We start from the raw sequence: 25,385 nt of genomic DNA, 5'->3' as shown, positions 1-25,385 counted from the left end.
CTGTCAGGGAGCTGGGTATGACATTTGAGGCTGGCCAAAAATGTTTTAATTTTTTTGTGTGTGTGTGGGAGGGGGTTGGTGACCACTTGGGGAGTAAGAGGAGGTGATCCCCGCTTCCCTTCGGTGGTCATCTGGTCCGTTGGGGCTCTTTTTTGGGACTTGGTCCTAAAAATACATGGACCAAGTCCGCCCAGCGAAATACTCGTTTGAGCCGGCGTTTTTATTTTTCATAATAAGGTGAAGCCGGCCATCTCGTAACCCCGCCCCGCCCCCCTTCCCGCCTTCGCTACCCTACCAACACGCCCCCTTGAAGGTTGGCCGGCGCTGCAACGAAAAAGCAATTGGGGCCGGCCAAAATCGGCTTTCGATAATACCGATTTGGCTGGGATTGATAGATCGCCGGCGATCTCACAATTTGTGTCGGAAGATCGCTGGCGATCCCTTTCAAAAATAAGCCTGTTAGTCTGCAGAAGCAGTTAACTCTTATTCCAGTGCATCTCAATAGTAAGTATTTGTTTCCCCTTTTGCTTTGATTGACTACATTAAAGATTAATTGGATTAAGAGTGATGTTAAATACTGTTTTAACTCTATGTCAAGCATCGTGAATGAGACACTGTAAAGACAGAAGAGCATGCATTGACCATAAGAAACCCTTTGATGCAGACCACATACCTAGATAATAAGGTGCCTTGAAATTTACAAAATAATGTAATGTAGCATTTTTATTCCACCAACTCCCAATAAAGGTTCAAAGCCGATTACAATCAAGTTGAAAGTTAAATTACCAAAAGGAAAAAAAAATGGATTGACTGAGTTCATTAGGTTCATCTTGAAGTGTGGTAAACTACACTCTATCTGAAGTACGGATAGTTTATCATTCCTAACATCAAGATCTAATGAGAAAGACTCCATGTTGCCACTTTTGTTTTGTTTGGCACTTAATCCAGTGAATACTCTTATTAACACATCTTTGAAAAACTGTTTATTTTTGTTTTGCTAATCAATTCGACCACGACTCTTAGAACCAGTGGTGTGCTGGAGCGGGCTCTCACCAGCTCGCGAGAGCCGTTTGTTGAATTTTAAGAGCTGGTTGTTAAAATAGGCCCCATGTGGCTACTTTAACAACCTGCTCCCAAAATGTGGGCTCGAGCCCCCTCCTGAACTCCCTTTTACTTTGCTGGCAGGGACGCTGAGCCCCACTGGCCTAATAAATAGACTGCCACTGCTCCCCACTGGTTGTTTCTGGCTCTGAGCAGCAGGCCGAGACTTCTCGTGTATGCTCTGACCGTGCGCGTGAGAAGTCCTGGCATGCTACTCAGAGCAGTGGGGAGCAGTGGCAGTCTATTTTGGCTGGTGGGGCTCGGCATTCCTGCCAGCAAAGGTATGCCTAATGTGTCCACATGGGTGGGGGGGAGAGACATGTATTACCGCCCCCAAATTGCAGGGCTGGCTACGCCTGGAGAGAGAGCCCATTGTTAAAAATTTACCAGCACACCACTGCTTAGAACCCAGATAGACTCACACTGTGGAGCCTGTTATTATTAACTGCCTCAGCCCTATGTTTCCTGCAGTTTGGCCAGAATCAGTCTTCTGTGTATGGGACTCAGCACGCCAGCTTGCCTCAGGTCTTCATCACAGATGTTTCTACACAGGGAGAAGAAGAGAAGTTACCTGTGTTGGACATGAGGGAAATATGCCAAGGCAGACATACAGTGGGGGAAATAAGTATTTGATCCCTTGCTGATTTTGTAAGTTTGCCCACTGACAAAGACATGAGCAGCCCATAATTGAAGGGTAGGTTATTGGTAACAGTGAGAGATAGCACATCACAAATTAAATCCGGAAAATCACATTGTGGAAAGTATATGAATTTATTTGCATTCTGCAGAGGGAAATAAGTATTTGATCCCTCTGGCAAACAAGACCTAATACTTGGTGGCAAAACCCTTGTTGGCAAGCACAGCGGTCAGACGTCTTCTGTAGTTGATGATGAGGTTTGCACACATGTCAGGAGGAATTTTGGTCCACTCCTCTTTGCAGATCATCTCTAAATCATTAAGAGTTCTGGGCTGTCGCTTGGCAACTCGCAGCTTCAGCTCCCTCCATAAGTTTCAATGGGATTAAGGTCTGGTGACTGGCTAGGCCACTCCATGACCCTAATGTGCTTCTTCCTGAGCCACTCCTTTGTTGCCTTGGCTGTATGTTTTGGGTCATTGTCGTGCTGGAAGACCCAGCCACGACCCATTTTTAAGGCCCTGGCGGAGGGAAGGAGGTTGTCACTCAGAATTGTACGGTACATGGCCCCATCCATTCTCCCATTGATGCGGTGAAGTAGTCCTGTGCCCTTAGCAGAGAAACACCCCCAAAACATAACATTTCCACCTCCATGCTTGACAGTGGGGACGGTGTTCTTTGGGTCATAGGCAGCATTTCTCTTCCTCCAAACACGGCGAGTTGAGTTCATGCCAAAGAGCTCAATTTTTGTCTCATCTGACCACAGCACCTTCTCCCAATCACTCTCGGCATCATCCAGGTGTTCACTGGCAAACTTCAGACGGGCCGTCACATGTGCCTTCCGGAGCAGGGGGACCTTGCGGGCACTGCAGGATTGCAATCCGTTATGTCGTAATGTGTTACCAATGGTTTTCGTGGTGACAGTGGTCCCAGCTGCCTTGAGATCATTGACAAGTTCCCCCCTTGTAGTTGTAGGCTGATTTCTAACCTTCCTCATGATCAAGGATACCCCACGAGGTGAGATTTTGCGTGGAGCCCCAGATCTTTGTCGATTGACAGTCATTTTGTACTTCTTCCATTTTCTTACTATGGCACCAACAGTTGTCTCCTTCTCGCCCAGCGTCTTACTGATGGTTTTGTAGCCCATTCCAGCCTTGTGCAGGTGTATGATCTTGTCCCTGACATCCTTAGACAGCTCCTTGCTCTTGGCCATTTTGTAGAGGTTAGAGTCTGACTGATTCACTGAGTCTGTGGACAGGTGTCTTTCATACAGGTGACCATTGCCGACAGCTGTCTGTCATGCAGGTAACGAGTTGATTTGGAGCATCTACCTGGTCTGTAGGGGCCAGATCTCTTACTGGTTGGTGGGGGATCAAATACTTATTTCCCTCTGCAGAATGCAAATAAATTCATATACTTTCCACAATGTGATTTTCCGGATTTAATTTGTGATGTGCTATCTCTCACTGTTACCAATAACCTACCCTTCAATTATGGGCTGCTCATGTCTTTGTCAGTGGGCAAACTTACAAAATCAGCAAGGGATCAAATACTTATTTCCCCCACTGTATGTACAAACACACAGAGAGAGAATGAATTAACTATATCACCTGAAAAGTTTCAGCCTGTTCCAACCATTTTTTATAAGTCCCTCTTCATACTGCTGTAGGTCTAATGTACTCAGCCACAGTCCAATGCTCCTGGAATCCATGTCTACTGCATTAGGGGAGGCCTAGAAAAAAAAGAAAGGAAGCAGGTAAATGTAATGTATCAATGCCCCTACTGGGGCCTCCATGCTCCCACTTCTCTGTCTTCCCCTCTTTGAGCCTTACTGTACCCCATTCAGATCATGGGGTAACCAGTTTGGTGCTGAAAGGCGATAAAACTCCAGAAACCAACCAGTTTTGTCTGGCAAGCTGGTGGTGGCCTGACACCACTATGAACCAGCCAACTGTTGCAACCTTTTAAGACACAATTGAAAAGCCATCTCTTTAAGGAAGCTTTTCCCGCTATGGTCAGCCACCTCTCATCCACCCCCTTCCTGACCCTTTCCTGTTTTAATATATACACCACTTAGATGCCTATGTGCAGTCCCTTAGCAGTATATCAAATGCAATAAATGAATAATGCTGACCAGTGACCACAGGATATGGTCTTACATAAACACCAGCCAGATATATTTTTATATAGCCTTCCCTAGATAGAGTCCAACATAGTACAGTACTTTAGGACACGGTCTTACACCTAAACACAGGTGAATCAGCATGGGAGGTGCCCTTATGCTGGCAAATTCTGGTGATTTACTGTCCTGCCTCTTCTGCACTATCCATAAGTTACCTGCTTTTTTCTGCCTTGACCCTTAGTGTCCTCTTTGAATCCATGTAGCATTCCTAGTGCACTCTGGGTCTGACGTAATGGCTTCTTCCTAAGCTTTGTTGGACACCTAGATATAGCTAGTGTCTCTTTTATGGGTGACCCCTCCAGGTCATTGAGACATTCAGCCATATGCAGTGCAGTGAGGGAATAGTCTTTTATCAGGTTGGAATCCATAGGCCCCTGCATGTTCCTGAGTTGGACCTCAACATCTGATGTCCAGGTGGAGTTGGAGGGATGGGATGCCTTCTTTGAAGGTCTCTGGCATGCAAGATCCCCCAATAGGATAGCAGATTTTGGTCTTCTGTGCCTGGAAGGCTTTTGAGGGATATGGGCCATCCTGGGGACACAGTTCTTAGGGCTCTGATGCACCTCCACATCTTCCAGAGGCCACTGTGTCACCTTAGAGACATGATGAAAGCTGCCTTCGTGCCGTCCAAGACATCTGGAAGAGTGTGAGGGGGTTTCTTTCTGGTTCCTGCAGTCACTGGGGCTTTTGGGGGACCCGGCAAAATATGGGAAAGGGGTTTGTGATATAGGAATCCCCTCAAAGATGAAATAAGCAGGGTTGGTGATGCTGCTGGAAGAGCAAAGGACACTGATGGACTGACTTCTAAAAGAGAAAAGAAACCATCCTCAGTCTCTAGCCACTTGTGGTGCAGCTCAGACTCCTTACGACACAGTTGCAATCCAAGTCCCTCAAAAAGATGATGAAGGGTTTATGGGGAGAGCCAAGAGGTGGAGTCAGAGGAGAAGCACAGGTACAAAGTCACCTAGAGATACTGCCAAAACAAGCATCAGATAAACCCAAAAGCCAAAGGGCACGAGTGAAACAAAAGACAGCTAAAGACGTACAGGGAGGTGACCGGACTTATTTAGGTCATGAAAAAAAGGAGAAGAGAGGTAAGACTGTGACTGCAGTTTTCATACTGTCTGTATAGATTCCCCCTGATATTCAGCCAGTGGCGGGCAGCGCTGTTAATGTCTGATGCCAGGGTTGAACCCAGATATTCAAGGTCAGGCCATATCCGGTGGCCGTCACTGAACATCGTTTTTTTTAACCGACTAGTGCATACCCGGTTAATTTGATATTCAGAGCTAACCAGCCATAAAGATAGACCAGATATTTATGTGATGCTATTTACGCGCCGGTTAGCTCTGAATATTGGCAGCTAACCAGACACTGCCCCCCAAAACACCCCCACATAGCCAGCTTGCACTTCGGTGCTAACTGATCATTTTTAGCGAAGAAAACCGGTAAAGTGCTGCTGAAAAGCGAGTTAACCGGTCGGCGGCTGTTCCCGGCCAGTTAACTCACTTTGAATATTGGCTGGACCGTGACCAGTTTCCTTCCCGAGGGGGGAGGGAGACAAATACATACAGCAAGAAACCATAGCTTGAGCAGTGACAGACGGAGCTGGGGCTCACAGGAGATAACAACCAGAGCGGTAGAAGCAGCCAGCAGGGGTGGCAGAGCTGTGTAGCAGGAAGGACACTTTAGACAGGTTGGACAAACGGACGAGACATCTAGGTCGGGACGTCTCAAATTCCAGTAGTATCTTAGAACTGAATGTGCTGACATACAGCCCATTTTAAAATACACAAATAAATGGAGGTTTATGCCCCAGATATATGTGGCAGGAAAGTCCATTTTACAAAACTGAAGTCTAAAATATCAATTAGACAACATAGGAACCCGAACATCTCTGTGGCACCAACATGAGGGTCTATGTTATAAAAATGGCAACATAAATATAACTGTTTGTCAGGCATTTTTACAAATATAAAGACCAAGGGAGATGATATGATGTTACTAAGTAGTACATTTAAAACAAATAGGAGAAATATTTTGTTTCACTCAATGAAGGCTTCGGAATTTGCTGCCGGATGATTTAGTAAAAGCAGTTACTGTTTCTGGATGTAAAAAAGGTTTAGGCAAATTCCTGTAGGAGAATCCCATAAACCGTTATTGAGGTAGACCTTGGGAATGACACTGCTGATAGCGTGAAAACAATCTGCCAGGTATTTCGCTAGATTGAGCTCTATTGGACATGAGGAATTTTTGGTCTGATCCATTGTGGCAATTCTTATGCTTCTGTGGGGAAGTGAGGATCTGGAGACAGTTTACAGGGAACACTGACCTGGATACAGCTGGAGGAATGTGTATGTGGGAATGAAAAGATAGAGATAGGTAAAGGACAGTGTAGGGGGAGTGAGGAGCAGGAGGAGGGTGTATGACAGAGCTGGAGACAGGTGGACAAGGTGGTATGGGTTAGAAATTAGCGAAAAAGGATGTATGGAGGGAACAATGGGCCAGAGACAGACAGAGCAGGGGATGCAAGGGACCGAACCACTGTTAGTGAGCTGAAGGAAACAAATACACCAATTATTTTGATTCCAAAACCTGTTTCTTTCTATCCCCTCAGTGAGCAGGCCTGAGGGGGCCTGAAATGGTGTTGCCTCATCACACTGGGATGTTCTGGCGACCGTCAATCCTTTGGGATCGTCAATCATAGACTCATCCTTAATCCATTCTGAGGAGATAAACATTGCATAAATTAACCTCCACGCTTCAGTTCAGGATATTTCCACAGAAGACAAACAATATTCACACAGCCTGTTCCAGCAGGAGGTGATCTAAGGGGAGAACATAGTTCCTGCAGTCCCAGACTCTTCTAGCAGGAGGCACTGTAATGAATTATACATGGGCACTGCAAGGGGGAGAGGGTAATCTTGCAGCTTCTGCAGTCCCAGGGTTTCCCAGCAGGAGGTGCTTTATGGAATGGTGCAAAAGCACTGACTATGGGAGATCTCAAGCTCCTGCAGTCCTAAGCTCTCCCAGCAGGAGGAACTATAGGCAATGGTGCAGGCACATTGATGCCAAGTTCTCCTTTTTTGTGGCAAAGGCAGTATTCAAGCTATTTTGTGATTTGTTTTAGGAGAGGTAGACTGGTTTCCCATAACTGTTTACTCCCAGATGCTTTCTTACCATAGAGACGCTCTCGCTTTCTGTGCTGCTCCTTGGGTACTCGTACTCTCATCCAGCCACGAATGGAGCCAGTCTCATCACCATTGTGAGACAGAAAGGTCTCAAACTGTTGAAAAGTGTTTCCAATCAATGAACGCAAAGCAATGCAACATTCACCTGTGGGACAGAGAGCAACCCAGTGATGTGCCAGTAAAATGAGGCCCAACCCCACTTTACACAGGGGACAGGGAAAGACCTACAGTACCTGACTATAATTCCCCTTGAGCTATCAATGAAACAAGGTAAGCTAAAATTCAAATCCCACCCTTCCCCTCCACACTGATTTCATTGCCGTAGACTGATAGCTTTACCCAAGATAAAAATTATCCCGAGGAAGCTATACAGGAGCTCCAAGACCACACTGGCCCTTCTTCAGTTCTAAGCAAACCATAAGGAAATGGGGGAGGGGGAGACTATCCAGCTTATTTTCGAAGGAGAAGGGCGGCCATCTTCCGACACAAATCGGGAGATGGGCGCCCTTCTCCTAAGGGCACCCAAATCGGCATAATCAAAAGCCGATTTTGGCCATCCTCAATTGCTTTCTGTCGCAGGGACAGCCGAAGTTCAAGGGGGCGTGTCGACAGTGTATGAAAGGCGGGACGGGGCGTGGTTAACAGATGGGCGCCCTCGGCCGATAATGGAAAAAAGAAGGGCGTCCCTGACGAGCATTTGGCCGACTTTACTTGGTCCCTTTTTGTTCATGACCAAGCTTTCAAAAGGTGCCCGAACTGACCAGATGAACACTGGAGGGAATCGGGGATCACCTCCCCTTACTCCCCCAGTGGTCACCAACCCCCCTCCCACCCAAAAAAAAACAAATAAAAAAAAATACATTTTTTTGCCATCCTCTATGCTAGCCTCAAATGTCATACCCAGCTCCATCACAGCAGTATGCAGGTCCCTGGAGCAGTTTTTAGTGGGTACTGCAGTGCACTTCAGGCAGGCGGACCCAGGCTCATCCCCCCCCCCACCTGTTACACTTGTGGTGGTAAATGTGAGCCCTCCAAAACCCACCCGAAACCCACTGTACTCACATCTAGGTGCCCCCCGTTACCCTTTAAGGACTATGGTAGTGTTGTACAATTGTGGGTAGTGGGTGTTGGGGTTTTTTGGGGGCTCAGCACCCAAGGTAAGGGAGCTATGCACCTGGGAGCAATTTATGAAGTCCACTGCAGTGCCCCCTAGGGTGCCCAGTTGGTGTCCTGGCATGTGAGGGGGAACAGTGCACTACAAATGCTGGCTCCTCCCACGACCAAATGGCTTGGATTTGGCCAGTTTTGAGATGGCCGCCCTTAGTTTCCATTATAGGCGAAAACCAAGGTCGGCCATCTCTTAGGCTGGCCATCTCTAAGGGCGGCCCAAATGTTGAGATTTGGCTGTCTCCGACCATATTATCGAAATGAAAGATGGCCGCCCATCTTGTTTCGATATTACGGTCGGGGACGCCTCTTAACGGGGCCGTCCTTAGAGATGGGCGTCCTCATAGATGGGCACCCCCGTTCGATTATGCCTCTCCATAGTAACTTAGTAGATGACGGCAGATAAAGACCTGTACGGTCCATCCAGTCTGCCCAACAAGATAAACTCATTTTACATAGTGTGTGATACTTTATACCCGAGTTAGTTTGTCCTTGCCATTCTCAGGGCACAGACTGTAGAAGTCTGCCCAGCACTCTTCTTGTACTAAAAGTTCTGAAGCTAATGTCGAAGCCCCATAAAATTTATACTCAAGCCCATCCATATCTATTCAGTCTCGATCAGGGAATAGACTGTAGAAGTCTGCCCAGCACCGGTTTTGCTTCCCAATTACCGGTGTTGCCACCCCAATGTCCACTAAGATTACGTAAATACATTCCTTCTAAACAGGATTCCTCCATTATTGTTTTCATTTCCACCACCTCCCGCGGGAGGGCATTCCACGTATCCACCACCCTCTCTGTGAAACATTATTCCTGAGTCTGCCCCCCTTCAACCTCAATTCATGTCCTCTAGTTCTACCGCCTTCCTGTCTCTGGAAAGGGTTAATTTGCGGATTAATACTTTTCAAATATTTGAACATCTATATCATAGTAGCCCTGTTTCTCCTTTCTTCCAAGGTGCACATGTTCAGGTCGGCAAGTCTCTCCTCGTACGGTTTCTAACGCAAATCCCATACCATTTTTGTAGCTTTCCTTTGCATCCCTTCCAGTCTTTTTACATCTTTGGCAAGATACATCCTCCAAAACTGAACACAATACTCCAAGTGGGGCCTCATCAACGACTTGTAGAGGGGCATCAACACCTCCTTTCTTCTGCTGGTTATATTTTGGTGGCCTATTTTGGTTGCCAAATTTAACTGGCTATCCGCTATGCGCTACCCAGCAATATTCAGCAAGAGATAGCTGGCTATTTCCCCGCTGAATATTGCCGGATAGCCGGTTAAGTGCCATTTAACCGTCCAGGAGCCACTCCTGAGTGGTTAAATGGTTTTAAACATCGGGCAGATTATGTGGAAGTCAAAGAACTTTGGTCTTGTCCTTATATATGTGTATACGATAGTATTGCTGAACTGTGTTAATACCAGTGGCGTAGCAGGGGGGGCTGCCACCCGGGGCGGGGCGGTTCGCCATTGCACCCCCCCCCCCCCGGGTGCAGCACGATGACATCCCCCCCTCGGCGCATCGACACCCCCCCGACCAGCTCCCGCACCCTACCTTTAAAAAGAATGTCGGAATCCGAGGCGAGGCGCAGCCCCTCGCGCCTGCCCTGCACGTAAAAGAAATGTGGACCGTCGGGCCTTCTCTCGCTCTGTCTGTCCTGCCCTTGCGGAAATAGGAAGTTGCGTCAGCGGAGGGCGGGACAGATAGAGCGAGGGAAGGCCTGACGGTCCACATTTCTTTTACGTGCAGGGCAGGCGCGAGGCGCTGCGCCTCGCCTCAGATTCCGATATTCTTTTTAAAGGTAGGGTGTGGGAGCTGGTCGGGGGGGGGGGTGTCGATGCGCCGAGGGGGAGGGAGCTGGCAGGGGGCACCCCCCCCTGACCTGATACCCGGTGCGGACTGTCCCTCCCCCCCCCTTGCTACGCCACTGGTTAATACAACATGATAATCTTGCTAAAGTCCACAGAAAAGCAGCAACAGTGTGTTATTTTAGACTCCTGATGCAGGCTTTGCAGCCGAAACACAATGACCATGTCGGGTCTCATTAATAAAGGCTATTTTGCATCTGCACGTTCTTTTTCGTGTTTTTTATCCCATCCTTGTTTGATGGTTGGTGGAACACTGTTGCACATAAATATTGGCATCAGAAAACTGTGATGTGGAAGAAATTGTAATGCCAATGGTCCAGTGCATGTGTTTTTGTTTATTCTAGAATTTGATTTACTGCCTTTGTTAACAAAAGGTCAAGGTGGTTTTACAACAATCAAATCATAAAGAGAATAAGAAAAGGAACTCTAATTAAAAAAAAAATTTTTTTTAAATTTAAGACAAAAGCTTCAATGGTGAGAACATGCTGGAGACATATCTTGGTAATGAGTATATTGAACGCCAGCTGAAAGTGAAGGGTCTTTGGCAGAAACTTAAATATGGACATGCCCTCAGCTCAGAGCCTTGTGCTATAAATCCAGTGTGTTTACCCCAAATAGCATGTGATTAGCTGATCATACCAGGACGGGAAGCGGGACCCAGAGGGTGCATCCCAGCACTATCCTTGAGAGACCCAGTGCATCCTAATGAGGGTCTTCACCTCTGGAGACTGAAACCCAGTTGTCTTTCTTCTTCTTGAGTATCAACTGTCCCTCTGCACTACTGGGTCTAAGCTCAAATTGCCTGTCTGTCTGTCTATCTAGCTCTCTCTTGCTGTTGGGTCCAGGCTCTTCCTGAACCCTTTTATGCCCAAGTTTTCTTTGCAGTCTTGGATCCCATCTCTCCCTCTCTCTCTCTCTCTCTCTCTCTCTCTCTCTGGTCATGACTTTCTTTCTCTGTTTTGGCCTTCAACTCTCTCTGCACTCCTGGGTCCTGCATCAAGGTCTCTCTCTCTCTCTCTCAGGTCTCAGCTGGCTCTGCATCTCTGGACCCAGACTCTTCCTGAACCTTTGGATCTCAGCTCTCTTTTTGCTTTTTATATCCAAGTTCTCTGTGCACCTTGGATTCCATCTCTCTCTCTCAGGTCATGGCTCTGTTTCTGTCTTTTGAGCTCCAATTCTCTCTGCATCCCTAGGTCCTGCCTCAATGTCTCTCTCTCTCTCGCTAGGGGCACACTGACGTAATAGACCATACAAAAAAACCCAGACAAAAAAACACCAACAAAACAGACCATGACAAAAAAAAAAACCCTCCCCAAAAAACCCACAACAAAACAGATTTATGGTTCTCATTAGATACCAAGTGTGGATAGTGAAGTCAAGCCATAGGCAGGTGTCAGGACTTTCAAGTGACAAGCCGTGGACTTTCTCGGTAATTTATGGCTTCTCCACTTCTTTGTACCCTTCAAATTTGTACCATTCAAAAATAAATCTATTTCATCAGGCCCTTTTGTCAGGAGTCTATTTTGTCAGGAACTTTTATGTCGGGAATTTGATTTGTTTGGAGCTTTTTTGTCTGGTTTCTTTTGATTCTTGGGTCATGAATCTCTTTCTGTATTTTGAGCTTCAATTCTCTCTGCATCCCTGGGTCCTGCCTCAAGGTCTCTCACTGTCTCTTTCTCTCTCTCTCTCTGTCTGTCATGGCTCTCTTTCTCTCTTCTGGGCTTCAGCTCTCTCTGCGTCCCTGGGTCCTGCCTCAAGGTCTCTCACAGTCTCTCTCTCTCTGTCATGGCTTTCTTTCTCTCTTCTGGGCTTCAGCTCTCTCTGCGTCCCTGGGTCCTGCCTCAAGGTCTCTCACAGTCTCTCTCTCTCTGTCATGGCTTTCTTTCTCTCTTCTGGGCTTCAGCTCTCTCTGCGTCCCTGGGTCCTGCCTCAAGGTCTCTCACTGTCTCTCTCTCTCTGTCATGGCTTTCTTTCTCTCTTCTGGGCTTCAGCTCTCTCTGCGTCCCTGGGTCCTGCCTCAAGGTCTCTCACTGTCTCTTTCTCTCTCTCTCACACACACTTTCTCTTTCATTCTTTGTCTCTTTCCCTTTCTCTCTTGCTCAGGCCGTGGATATCTTTTTGCTACCCACTGTTATTTGCTACCCACACTGCAGAACTTAGCTGTTGCATCATGTATTCCTTCCAGATAGGGTCACCATATTTTGTCCCCCAAAAAGGAGGACACATGTCCCGCCCCCACCACACACGCCACCCCGCCCCCTTTCACACCCTCGCTCTGCCCCCTGTCACACCCTCGCTCCGTCCCCTGTCACATTTTCCCCTCCCCCCTGACACATACCCCGTTGCCCCCCTCCCCGTCACCCTCCTCCCCTTACCTTACTACTGCCCTGGTGGTCTAGTGACCTCTTCGGGGCAGGAAAGAGCCCCCTCTTTCCTGCCCAGAACGCTGCCCTGCATGCATCCTTCCTCTTGCTGATCTCGGCGCTGATTCAAAATGGCTGCCAAGAGTTGAAGTCTCACGAGGTCACTTCAACTCTCGGCAGACATTTTGAATCGGCACCGAGGATCACCAACAGGAAGGATGCATGCGGGGCAGGCGGAAGAGGTCACTAGACCACCAGGGCACTAGTAAGTAAAGGGGAGGGGAGGCTAGCAATCTGCCCGTTTGTCCGGATTTCTGGACAAACGGGCAGGCTGGCGGGCGGGCCGTCCGGCCACCAGCCTGCCCGTTTGTCCAGAAATCCGGACAAACGGGTAGATTGGCAAAACCCGCCCGGTTGCCCGGACATGCCCTCAAAAAGAGGACATGTCCGGGTAAATCCGGACATATGGTAACCCTACTTTCAGAAGAAGTCCAAACCCAGCACCACTTACCATATGAGTCGCAGCTGTCCAAGCTTCGGACAGTCAGCAGTAGATGCTGGTCTACCAAATAGTCCATGTCTTCCAGGATTGGGCACAGCTGGGTGAGAAGACAGATAAATGTATATGAGTGACAGCGAGAGACATGCAGAGATCCCTGCTGGACAGCGCATCATCCATGCACTTTCCTCACCTCTGGGAGCTGCTCCCTTGACCACATCAGCTTTAGGAATCCAGCAACCTCACTGCTCTGAGAACTGTTATCCCCACTGCGTCTGAACTCTGAAGAGGGGGAGGGGAGAGAGAGAGAGACATTTTATCTTATTCTTGTTATTAGAATTGTTTTCCTTCTAAGGGAATCCAGGGGAGAGGAACCTTAGGGACATGAGGACCAAGTGAGGAGAGTGGGGCCCTTAGTAGAGTTACCATATTTAAGTAAAGGTTATAGAAACACTGGGAGTCTCTGTTCCCCCAGGAAAGAACTCTGTGTGAATTGACAAGTGTTTGTCTGGCCTAATTAGCTGGGGGGGGGGGAAGTGGGAGGGGGGGATACAATCTGTCAGGCCAAGAAAGTTCCCTGAATCTAATAAAAAGAGAGGGAAGGAGGCATGAGGAGAACAGGAGGATGGGGGGGAAGAGAAGGGGGATCGTCAGTGTCCCTGATACAGAGTCAGCACTAGAGACGTGACAGGTGGAGCTTCGTGTGAGGAGGGGAAGGGGATGTGCACAGTATGAGAGGGGAAGATGAACGGAAAGGGGAAGAGGGAAGAAGGAGAGCTGAATGGCTGTAAGCAGGGCTACAGGAGTGGGGTAGAAGAGGGAGATGAAGGGCAAAGGGAGACATGTAGGATAAGAGAAGAGATTGTGGGGTATGAGAGTGAAATGCAGGGCTGAAAGAGGAGGAGGAGGAGAAACAGAGCTATGAGAAGGGAGTAAGAGAGGAGGGAAGATGCAGGGTTGTAAGGAAGAGATGTGGGGCTGTATGGGAGGAGGGGGAATATAGAGATATGGGCTGGAAGGAGTCAGAGGGGAGATGTGTGTTGTCCGGAACTAACTTACCTTCCAGACAGGTGGAGTGGAACTGGATGAAACACTGGCTATGGTTCCTGGTTTTAATGATCACCTCGATGCTTTTAAACTCAATCCGGGCTGGGTCAGAACTAGAACTGGAGTCTGGAATCAAGAAAAGCATCAACGCATTGCTGTACATTGGGTGTATGAGTGAGAAGCACCTGTCCTAAACCCCTCTACTGCCCCTCCTCTTACCAGCACAAACATTTCATATGTCATATTTCATATTACACGTTCATTTGATATACTACAAATCAAAGTCAATATCTAAGTCGTTTGCAATAATTAAGAAAGAAAAAATGGGGGATTGAGTAGGAGAAGGCACGAGGGGAGGCCTCCATTACAATCACAAAATACTAACAGCCTAAGCTACAAGATAAATTATATACAGAGGTACAGCCAGGGAACAACTAAGGCATGAGAAATTTCAGCAGGAATCAAGGCCCAAGTCTCAGCCTGCCTGACATTGCTGCCTGGATGTCTCACTGCCATCTGAAACTAAACATGACCAAAACTGAGCTTCTTATCTTCCCCCTAATCCCACCTCTCCTCTTCCCCCATTCTTTATCTCTGTGGATAACTCTCTCATCCTCCCTGTCTCATCAGCTCGTAACTTTGACTCCTCTCTCTCCTTCTCTGCACATATTTAACAGACTGCTAAAATCTGTCGTTTCTTTCTCTATAATATCACCAAAATTCATCCTTTCCTTTCTGAGCACACTACCAGAACCCTTATTCACACTCTTATCACCTCTCGCTTAGACTACTGCAACTTGCTTTCCACAGATCTTCCACTAAGCCATCTCTCTCCCCTTCAATGTGTTCAAAATTCTGCTGCAAGACTTATATTCCACCAGTGTCACTATGCTCATATTAGCCCTCTCCTCAAATCACTTCATTGGCTCCCTATCCGTTTCCGCATACAGTTCAAACTCCTCTTATTGACCTATAAGTGCATTCACTCTGCAGCTCCTCAGTACCTCTCCACTCTCATCTCTCCCTACATTCCTCCCCGGGAACTCCATTCACTGGGTAAATCTCTCTTATCTGTACCCTTCTCCTCCACTGCCAACTCCAGACTCTGTTCCTTTTATCATACTGCACCATATGTCTGGAATAGACTTTCTGAGCAAGTGCATCAAGCTCCATCTCTGGCCATCTTGAAATCTAGGCTAAAAGCCCATCTTAGTTAGGCTCTGGAACTCTTTGCTGGAGGATATGGTAACAGCGCTTAGCATATATGGGTTTAAAAGAGGTTTGGACAAGTTTCTGGAGGAAAAGTCCATAGCCTGCTACTGAGGCAGACATAGGGAAGCAACTTCTTGCCCTAGGATTTGTAGTATGGAGTGTTGCCACGATTTAGGTTTCTGCAAGGTACTTGTGACCTGGCTTGGCCACTGTTGGGAACAGGATACTGGGCTAAATGAACCATTGGTTTGACCCAGTATGGCTATTCCTATGTTTTTAAGTTTTTGAGGCTGCTTTTAACTCCGAACTCCTATTCCCATGTCTGTTTTATTATTCCCACCTTAAGTAATTCCCTTACCCCTTATTTGTCCTGTTTGTCTGTCTCGAATAGATTGTAAGCTCTGTCAAGCAGGGACTGTCTCTTACATGTTTAGTGTACAGCGCTGCGTACGTCTTGTAGCACTATAGAAATGATAAGTAGTAGTAACATGGAAGGGGGGGTAGTGAAAAGTCAGATAAGATGGTGATTACACAGGAATGTCACCAATGACCAGAGGCCAAGGGACAAGAGATGCAGTCTCATTGGTATTCCTGACTTATTCAGGGCCGCCAAGAGACTAGGCCGGGCCCGGGGCAAGGCCACCCCGCCTCCGCGGCCCCCCATCGCTCCCCCTGCCGCTGCAGTCCGCGGTCTCACCTGCCTGCCTCCTCGGTTCTGGGCCCCCTGCATTCAAGGCGGCAGTTGCAGATCGCCTCTCTTTTGGCCTTCCCTCCCTGTGTCCCGCCCTCGTCTGATGTAACTTCCGGTATACGGGAGGGCGGGACACAGGAAGGGAAGGCCAGAAGGGAGGCAATCTGTGACTGCCGCTTCAAATGCAGGGGGCCCGGAGCCGAGGAGGCAGGCAGGTGAGACCGGGAACTGCAGCGCCCCTGCCCCCTCCTCTCGGCGGCCCTGGACTTATAAGCCGCATTGAGCCTGCCATGAGTGGGAAAGCACGGGGTACAAATGTAACTAAAATAAAAAAATAAATAAAAGTGGAGAAATATATTATTATTCATAAAATGATCTTCATTAAATTGAAGAGTCACTATTGTAAATCACAGCATTATAGTGGAGAAAAGGGCTGAGCTGCCATCTTGAATGCTGTTACTTACGCTGCAGGATCTCTTAACATGGTCCGCTGAAGCAGTGTCCTCAGGCGAACAAGGAATCCGTGTCAGGAATCCTGCTGGCACGGAACGAGTGTTGCAGAGATTGAAAAGTGGGTCTGGGACGAAAAGTGCATCTCAGGTTTCGGACTCTTAGCAGCATTGAAGTGTCAGTGTTGGAAAGAATCATTTTCTCACAGATAAGTGTAACTTCAAACTTTTTCTGGGACTATTATAATCTTTATGCAATATAACCCAGCGATATGAAGTATTGATTAGAAAGAATAACTCACACTTTGGATATGCAGAGTTTTTTTTAGGACCAGTGACGTGGTAGGAGGGATACCTCAAATTTAGTAGGGATCCATATACGTGTATACGTTTTACCACTGAGGTCCTTTTTCTCCACTATATTACTGTGATTTGCAATTAATGGAGATAATTTTATGAATAGTTTAGCTGACTTACTGCCATTCAGTCTAACTCAGAGGGAAGTGCCTGAGCAAGGTAAAATGCCCTTCAGCCCCTTTTAAAACTTACTGGGAGAAGACTTATCAATGGTCCGACCATTCCAAATGGAAGATGCGGATGAGAGGGGATGAGAAGGTTACACTGTTAAGAGTGTACGCAAAGGTGGCCAAGCAGAGTGGGGTCAATATTCAAAGCAATTTAACAGGTCAGCAATAACTCCTGGTTCAGGTTATCCGCTAATATTCACCAGCACTTGAATGGTTAGTGCCACTGAAATCACCACAGACTGCTAAGCTGAAAGCAGACTATTTTGTGGACAGCCCAGGCTGGAGTCGGCACTTGTGCAGTTAAATAGTGATATTCAGCAATTAACCACCCAAGTTAAGACGTCAAATCAGACTGCATAAAAGTCAGTCCTATCGTTATGTAGTGTCACTTAGAGCTGAATATCGCATGTAACCAAATAAGAGACAACCGGCCACATAAATTTAGATATTCAGTGCCGATGCCTGGACATGGTAAGGCATTGGCTATCCAAGAATAACGCCGCTGTGGCTGAAAAAACACTGTCTGCCGCCGACTGAATATTGATCAATAGTGAGTAATTTAAATGGGATTAAAAAAGGAAATTAGAAGCCAATGTTCCTCAATCAGGTGAGCCTTGCAAATTTCTTTGCTCAGTAGTTTTCAGTGAGTTGTTCTGTATCAGCTGCAGTCTGTTATTAAGACCCTGATACAAGGAGTTGCAGGGATGGACTGAGCATTGGAACAATAGGGCCGTGCCCAAGGGTCCACAGCAATAGGGGGGCCCACTCTCCCCTGGTGTCCATCTGATTTAATCCTTTTTGATAGGTGGTTAGAGACCCATGACCCTTATTGCCTAGGGGACCAGGTCACTGTCAGTCCACCCTTGAGGAATTGAAATAATCCAATCAGGAAATAACAAGACAGTGCATAAGGAGACATAAGGCTTTCACATCTAAGAATCAAAAAACAACAGCAACAACAACACAAAACTGTACACTCATCCATAATCATAACTAAAAATAACATTACCAAACAAAATGCCAAGTTGTAACTTTTTCCTATAATTTCTTATTTTGCCTGAGAGCAAATCATAGGAGCCAACTTTTCAAGATGATCGGAGGGTGTTAAACCCAATGGACACAATCACAGAGTCTTCTCAATACTGGGGGTGCTCAAGCACCTACAGCACCCACAGAACTGGCTCCTATGGAGCAAATAATCAACAGGACCTGATTCTATCATGTAAGGCCCATACATTAAAAATAAATTAAAAAAAATATATATATATAAAATTACAAACAGCTCAAAATACGTAGATCGCCTTGCTTCGCCAAAGACACTCCTCTTTTATATGAGCTACAGTGGTTACCAATAAGAGATAGAATATCTTTCAAATTATGGGGGTCCTTTTACTAAGGTGCACTGAAAAATAGCCTGAACACGCAAAGATCCATTTTTCAGTCCACCTGTAAAAAATGGCTTTTTAAAATTTTGGCCGAAAATGGACGTGCGGCAAAATGAAAACTGGCGCACATCCATTTTGGGTCTGAGACCTTACTGCCACCCATTGACTTAGAGTGCCTTTTATCGTCCGGTTAGCAACGCGTGCCGGAAAATAAAAATGATTTTCAGTGCGCCTAGTGGACCCATGTAAAAAATGAAATTACCGCCTGGGTCACACAGTAGCTGGGTGGTAATTCCAAATTGATGCCCCTATGCGTTTTCATTCACCAAATTCTGTTTGTTTAAGCCCCGTCATATATGAATCTTATCGAATTACCCCCTCGTAATGCTGTTTCATCATCTGAGAATATCTTGTCTTCCATTTCCCTATCTGTAAGAATGTGATATATAAAACAATTCGCTCCGCTAATTTCTCCTATCAAGGCACCAAAATGTGGAATTCTCTTCCTACATCAATCAAGTTTACAGATCATTACCTAACTTTTAGAAGTCTTCTAAAAACACATTTCTTCAGTCTGGCCTTTCTGAATACAAAGAACTCTATTTGAATTTTCCCCACACCCTTTTCTTAATCTCGTTTCCCATCTAGCCCTTCCTAATTATGCTCTCACCTGTCCACCCTTAATTATTTGTTTGTCCTTGAGAAAGTCTAAATCCCTGATTAGTTACTGCACATGTATTAATTTGCCTCTTGAACTTATTGTAATTTGTGTTATATTCTGTAGGTTATGTTTTACTCACTTTATTGTTTGTTTGTAAACCACATTGAACTTGAGTCTATTTCGGGGTAATGTGGGGTATAAATGTCATGAATAAATAAATAAATAAGTAAATAAAGATAATTAAACCCTGAGGGTCAGGATCCTTCTAAATTCAGTACTGATAATAGAAGTAAAGTCAAGATAGGATCTGAGACAGCAAATAAGAAGTTATTAAGGAATGAAATAATCTGGACTCTGATGATTCACACACTTGGAAAACCAAACATAACAGCATGAATTATAGCAGTGCCGTAGCGAGGGCGGCTGACACCCGGGGCGGTTCGCCGCTGTGCACCCCCCCTCGGCGTACGCATGCACCCCCCCCCTCGGCAAGCAAGCACACCCCCCCGGAGCGCATTCTTACCAAAGAGGGCGGGCGGGAGGGCTGCTCCGCCCCAAGTGCACGCCGCTGGGAGCTGCGTCGGCTCCGCTGGTTCCCTGCTCTCTCTGCCCTGGAACAGGAAGTAACCTGTTCCGGGGCAGAGAAAGCAGTGAACCAGCGGAGTCGACACCCCCCCAGCGGCGTGCACCCGGGGCGGACCGCCCCACCGCCCCCCTTCCTATGCCACTGAATTATAGTCTTTTTAATATGGGCACTTGAGGTAGCCCAGGGCAGTCCTGTCCTTACCTTTCTTGGAAGCAAACTTAAGTGTTATCCCCACGTTGAATGTGGCAAAGACAGGTGAGTGGTCACTACTCATGATATCATCAGAACAGCCTGCAAAACATTAGACAGGTGCCATGAGAACCACAGAGAGGCATATTTTCAAAGCACTTTGGGAGGCTAAGTTCCATAGGTTTCTATGGAACTTTGGGAGGCTAAGTGCTTTGAAAATGAGCCTCAGAGCCACCTAATGTGCCAGTGCTGACAAAAGGAGCAGGTCATCACTGCCAGAAACTTGGGAGGGATGTTGGACATCACCGTAATTTCTATAAATCTATACTTACCATAAGAAGTGCATAACACATGGGTTTCAGGATGAGATCTCCAGAGGATACGATCAGACCAGGAAGGAGCACTGGTTCTTACCTACAGTAGGAAACAGAGGTGCAACCAGTGAGGAGGATGGAGGAAAGTAGAGCCGAGAAAGAGGGAAACAGAGAGGTTTACGGACACTGCTGATGAGAGAGGGAAGGGCTGTGAGAGGAGGGGAGAAGATGGCTGAGGAAAGGGAGAGAAAGAGGGAAGGGGAGAGAGAGAGATGAGGAAAACAAATGTTTGGCATCCCAGGCTGGCAGGTTTTTAAACCAGTCACTCTATCAAGTCTCTGCTAATTTGCCTAATGAGCGAACTCGGGTGGAAGTTTGGCTATTGTCATCTCCTTTTTTAGGCTTTTTGTTTTTGAAAATTTGTACAAAATACAATGGCAAACTTTAAGAACTTTTAAATATTACAAAATATTGGCAAGTGGCAAAAGGCCAAATGTAACAAAAACAAAAAGAATAGTAATGAGCAATTAGAACATGAGTACGAAGGATAGCAATGCTATGTCCAACCGCCACCTGAAGCTCAGCATGTCCAAAACCGAGCTCCTCGTCTTTCTACCTAAACCCACTTCTCCTCTTCCTCCACTCTCTATCTCAGTTGATAACACCCTCATCCTCCCCATCCCATCTGCCCGCAACCTCGGAGTCATCTTCGACTCCTCCCTCTCCTTCTCTGCGCATATCCAACAGACTGCCAAGACCTGTCGCTTCTTCCTCTTCAACATCAGCAAAATTCGCCCTTTCCTCTCTGAGCACACCACTCGAATTCTCATCCACGCTGTCATTACCTCTCGCCTTGATTACTGCAACTTATTCCTCACCGGCCTCCCACTCAGCCATCTATCCCCCCTTCAATCCATTCAGAACGCTGCCGCACGTCTTATATTCCGCCAGAACCGATATACTCATATCACCCCTCTCCTCAGGTCACTTCACTGGCTTCCGATCAGATACCGCATACAATTCAAGCTTCTACTCCTTACCTACAAATGCACCCAGTCTGCGGCTCCTCACTACCTCTCTACCCTCATCTCCCCCTATGTTCCCGTCCGTAACCTCCGCTCACAGGACAAATCCCTCCTTTCAGTACCCTTCTCCACCACTGCCAACTCCAGGCTCCGCTCATTCTGCCTTGCCTCACCCTATGCCTGGAACAATCTTCCTCAACCCCTACGCCAAGCCCCTCCCTACCCATCTTCAAATCTCTGCTCAAAACTCACCTCTTCAATGCTGCATTCGGCACCTAACCTTTCGAGAAATATAGTATGCCCCCCAATCTATCTGCCCTATCAGATTGACTCTACACTTGTCTTTTAGATTGTACACTTGTCTCTAGATCGTACACCTGTCTTTTAGATTGTAAGCTCCTTGAGCAGGGACTATCCTTCCATGTTAAATTGTACAGCGCTGCGTAACCCTAGTAGCGCTTTAGAAATGTTAAGTAGTAGTAGTAGTACTATGGAAGAAGGGGAAGAGGCTTAAAAGAAGTGAGAGTGAGATGTGAGAGAATAGTATTGGAGGTGAAGACAGTTGGCAAACATTGTGTAAGGCTGACCAATTGTCATTTCCTTTGATCTTAGTGCAGCTTCTGACCTTGTCAACCCCTGTCTTCATCTGTCTCGTATGCTTGAATTGGGAGTGTGGCAGTCTTTAAATGGTTTTCTTCATATCTATTTAATCATTATTTTCTCATTTTGCTAGGTCCATCAACTTCTAGTCAACTCCATTTACCCTGTGGGATTCCCTAAGGTTCTGTATTTGGTTCAACTCTCTTAAATCTGTTCCTTGCTCTGTTGGTGACTCTTATTCAGAGCTTAGACTTCAGCAGTTACATTTTTGCTGATGATGTTCAAATCTTGACTTTTCTGGATCCAGCTAACTCTAGATCTCATTCCTTTAAGGCTGTTATAGATTGGTTGACGTGCAAGGCAATATGGGTTAGGAGGAAGCCTCCTCTTTATGTGGCTTCCTCCATTAAAGGGGTCCCTATCTCCCTGAGGAAATGTTTATCCTGGGTTGTTTTTTTCTTTAGACTTATTTATAACCCTTGGTAATCAAATCTCAGCAGTGGTTAATTTATCTATTTTCACGCTTAGGCAAATTCGATCTGTGAAGAAAAGGAACTCTAATCTTTCTGTTGCTGCTCAGTCGCCTTGACTACTGCAACGAATTGTATTGTGGAATCAAGCAATCCTCTATCCATCATCTCCAATGAATACAAAATACTGCAGTGCAAACTCTTGTTGGAGTCGTCTCTTTCAATCATGTTCCCCAGTTCTTAGCAGACTTTAGCCTACAGAATTTGCTTGAAAGTACTCTGAACTACCTGCTTACCTTTCCAAATCACTGCTCTGCTTTATTATTATTATTTGTTACATTTGTATCCCACATTTCCCACCTTTTGCAGGCTTAATGTGGCTTACATATAACCGTTAACGGCGTTAGCCTATTACGGTCTGAACAAATACATGGTATGAATGAATACAAAGTGATATTGAGGTATAATGAGGTATATGTATGGTAGGAAACAGTTGGGGGACTTAGAGAGGGAGAGGGGGAAGAAGAGTCAGGTAATGTCCGTTACGGTCTTTGGTTGTACTGTGTCGCAAGTGACCGGTATTTTTATGTTGGGTCAGTGGGTTATGCTCTTCTGAACAGGTCTGTCTTTAGGAAAGGTATGGAAAACAGGTGTGAGGATGTTATAATGCCGTTGTATCGCTCCATGGTGCGACCACACCTTGAGTATTGTGTTCAATTCTGGTCGCCGCATCTCAAGAAAGATATAGTAGAATTGGAAAAGGTGCAGCGAAGGGCGACTAAAATGATAGCGGGGATGGGACGACTTCCCTATGAAGAAAGACTAAGGAGGCTAGGGCTATTCAGCTTGGAGAAGAGACGGCTGAGGGGAGACATGATAGAGGTATATAAAATAATGAGTGGAGTGGAACAGGTGGATGTGAAGCGTCTGTTCACGCTTTCCAAAAATACTAGGACTAGGGGGCATGCGATGAAACTACAGTGTAGTAAATTTAAAACAAATTGGAGAAAATGTTTCTTCACCCAACGTGTAATTAAACTCTGGAATTCATTGCTGGAAAATGTGGTGAAGGCGGTTAGCTTAGCAGAGTTTAAAAAGGGGTTGGACGGTTTCCTAAAGGACAAGTCCATAAACCGCTACTAAACGGACTTGGAAAAATCCAAAATCCCAGGAATAACATGTATAGAATGTTTGTACGTTTGGGAAGCTTGCCAGGTGCCCTTGGCCTGGATTGGCCGCTGTCATGGACAGGATGCTGGGCTCGATGGAGCCTTGGTCTTTTCCCAGTATGGCATTACTTATGTACTTATGTAGTGCTTTTATCATAGTCACCCTTTCTAAAATTAAATGCTGCTATAGTAGATTTCCTTTGTGGCTTCATTCCAGACAGTAGCTCAAAAATTAATCATGTTATGATCACTGTTTCCCAGCAGATCCAACATCATTACATCTCGTACTATGCCCTGCACTCCACCAAGGACTAGATCTAAAATAGCTCTCCCTCTTGTCAGTTCCTGGACCAGTTGCTCCAGGAAACAGTCATTTATTAAACATGGGGAATTTTATCTCCCTGATGTTCCATGATGTAACATTTATCCAGTCAATACTGGGGTAATTGAAATCACCCATTATTATACCGTTGCCCAATTTGCCAGCTTTCCTAATTTTAGGACGTCCCCATCCCCACCCCACTCAACCTCCTGGCTCCACCCCTGGGCACACCTCATTTCCACAGCCTTCTCTTCTTTCAATTCTTTGTGGCACCAATAAGCCTCCTCTCCCTCTGTCAGCAGCAGGAGGCACCTTAATAAAACAACATATCCTGCTGCTATAGGACCAGTCTCACTATAAGAGCTGTGAGATTTTGCAGCTCTTATTGTGAGGCTGGTCCTTCAGCAGCAGGACATGAGGTCTTATTAACGTGTGTGTAGGGGGTGGCTGCTGAGTGGGAGTTCTCGGTTCCCTAGCAGGTGTGCGGGAAATGACTCTTGAAAGCGGGAGTCTCCGGCTGAATGCAGGAGACTTGGCAGGTCTGCATGATTCTTGTGAGAGAAATCTGCATCTATATTTGTACAGGGAAAGAAGTACTGACACGCTACAAAACTCAGATTCAAGTAAATAAATTAAACATATATGAACAGGAAATCCTTCCAATCCGTCCTCCCCCTTAAGGGTCCATGTACAACCACAGAGGATGTTAACCCTTTGCTGTCTGGTTGAGAATGTCTTTTTTTACTATCAAACCACACAGAAAGAAAGAAAAAGTGAAGCTGGTGAGAGGTAGCAGAGCAACTGCAGCACATGGGATACAGGGAAGGCCAGTGAGAGGGGAAAGAAGGCGAGAAAGAGGTCGGGCAGAACCATGTGGTTCTGATGTTGTATATCGCTGATCATTGATCACTTTATAACCAGGCAACCAATTTAAAGGCAGGAACACAGCATGCCTTACATTGCGAAGGGAGGCATATATAAATTCTGTATCGCCCAGGGCACGTTATTCAATTCCTTGTAAAGGGCAGATCTGTGAGAGATGACAGGAAAACACTTTTATTATTCTTATTATCATCCCACATTTTTGTAAAGGGGTGAGAGTGTAAGAGTCACCACTCTCCCCTGGGGTCTTAGACTCCAATTGGTGGAATTTGCTCTTATAATGGAGGAGGTGGGGATGTGGGGAATGATGGAGGGGGATACAATAGGAAAAAGTGGTCTTTTCAATGCTGCTGGGTTACGTTTGGAATTATGACATTACACAGATTTGTTCTGTTATTGTGGGTGATTGATGCTTGTTTGATGTTTTCAATAAAAATGTTTTACCATAAAGACAGCAACAATACCCTAATTCAGGCCTATTTTACAAAGAAAAGCAGGTGCCAAAAAAGCAAACAGGATGCTAGGGGATGGTAAATAAGACCAAGAATATTATAATGCCTTTGTATTGCTCCATGGTGTGATCTCACCTTGAAGACTGCATTTAGTTCTGGTCGCCATGTCTCAAAAAAGATATAGCAGAATCAGAAAAGGTTCAAAGAAGAGCAACCAAAATGATAAAAGGGATGTAACTCCTCTCATATGAGGAAAGGCTAAAGAGATTAGGGCTCTTCAGCTTGGAAAAGAGACGGATGAGGGGTGATATGATTGAGGTCTATAAAATCCTGAGTGTAGAATGAGTAGAAGTTAATCGATGTTTCACTCTTTCAAAAAGTACAAAGACTAGGGGACAA

The 25,385-nt window shown here is 46.2% G+C and overlaps 1 protein-coding gene across 1 annotated transcript in view; it reads right to left on the bottom strand.

The window, feature by feature from the left end:
* Positions 1-1,452: 1,452 nt before the first annotated feature.
* Positions 1,453-25,385, bottom strand: part of LOC115474352 (phosphatidylinositol 3,4,5-trisphosphate 5-phosphatase 2-like) — a 73,861-nt gene continuing 49,928 nt past the window's right edge. The window contains exons 19-28 of the mRNA XM_030209793.1: positions 20,085-20,166; positions 19,765-19,854; positions 14,065-14,178; positions 13,199-13,287; positions 13,018-13,105; positions 7,098-7,253; positions 6,513-6,642; positions 4,073-4,721; positions 3,346-3,467; positions 1,453-1,645 (exon numbers count right to left, since the gene is read on the bottom strand). Of these exons, the coding sequence (XP_030065653.1) occupies positions 1,558-1,645; positions 3,346-3,467; positions 4,073-4,721; positions 6,513-6,642; positions 7,098-7,253; positions 13,018-13,105; positions 13,199-13,287; positions 14,065-14,178; positions 19,765-19,854; positions 20,085-20,166 (1,608 nt within the window). The 3' untranslated portion in view covers positions 1,453-1,557. The remainder of the gene's footprint in view (positions 1,646-3,345; positions 3,468-4,072; positions 4,722-6,512; positions 6,643-7,097; positions 7,254-13,017; positions 13,106-13,198; positions 13,288-14,064; positions 14,179-19,764; positions 19,855-20,084; positions 20,167-25,385) is intronic.

This window comes from Microcaecilia unicolor, chromosome 7 (assembly GCF_901765095.1).
Source record: "Microcaecilia unicolor chromosome 7, aMicUni1.1, whole genome shotgun sequence".
Taxonomy (NCBI): Eukaryota; Metazoa; Chordata; class Amphibia; order Gymnophiona; family Siphonopidae; genus Microcaecilia; species Microcaecilia unicolor.
The sequence above is the reverse complement of the archived record's forward strand: the minus strand, read 5'-3'. Positions and strand labels throughout refer to the sequence as shown.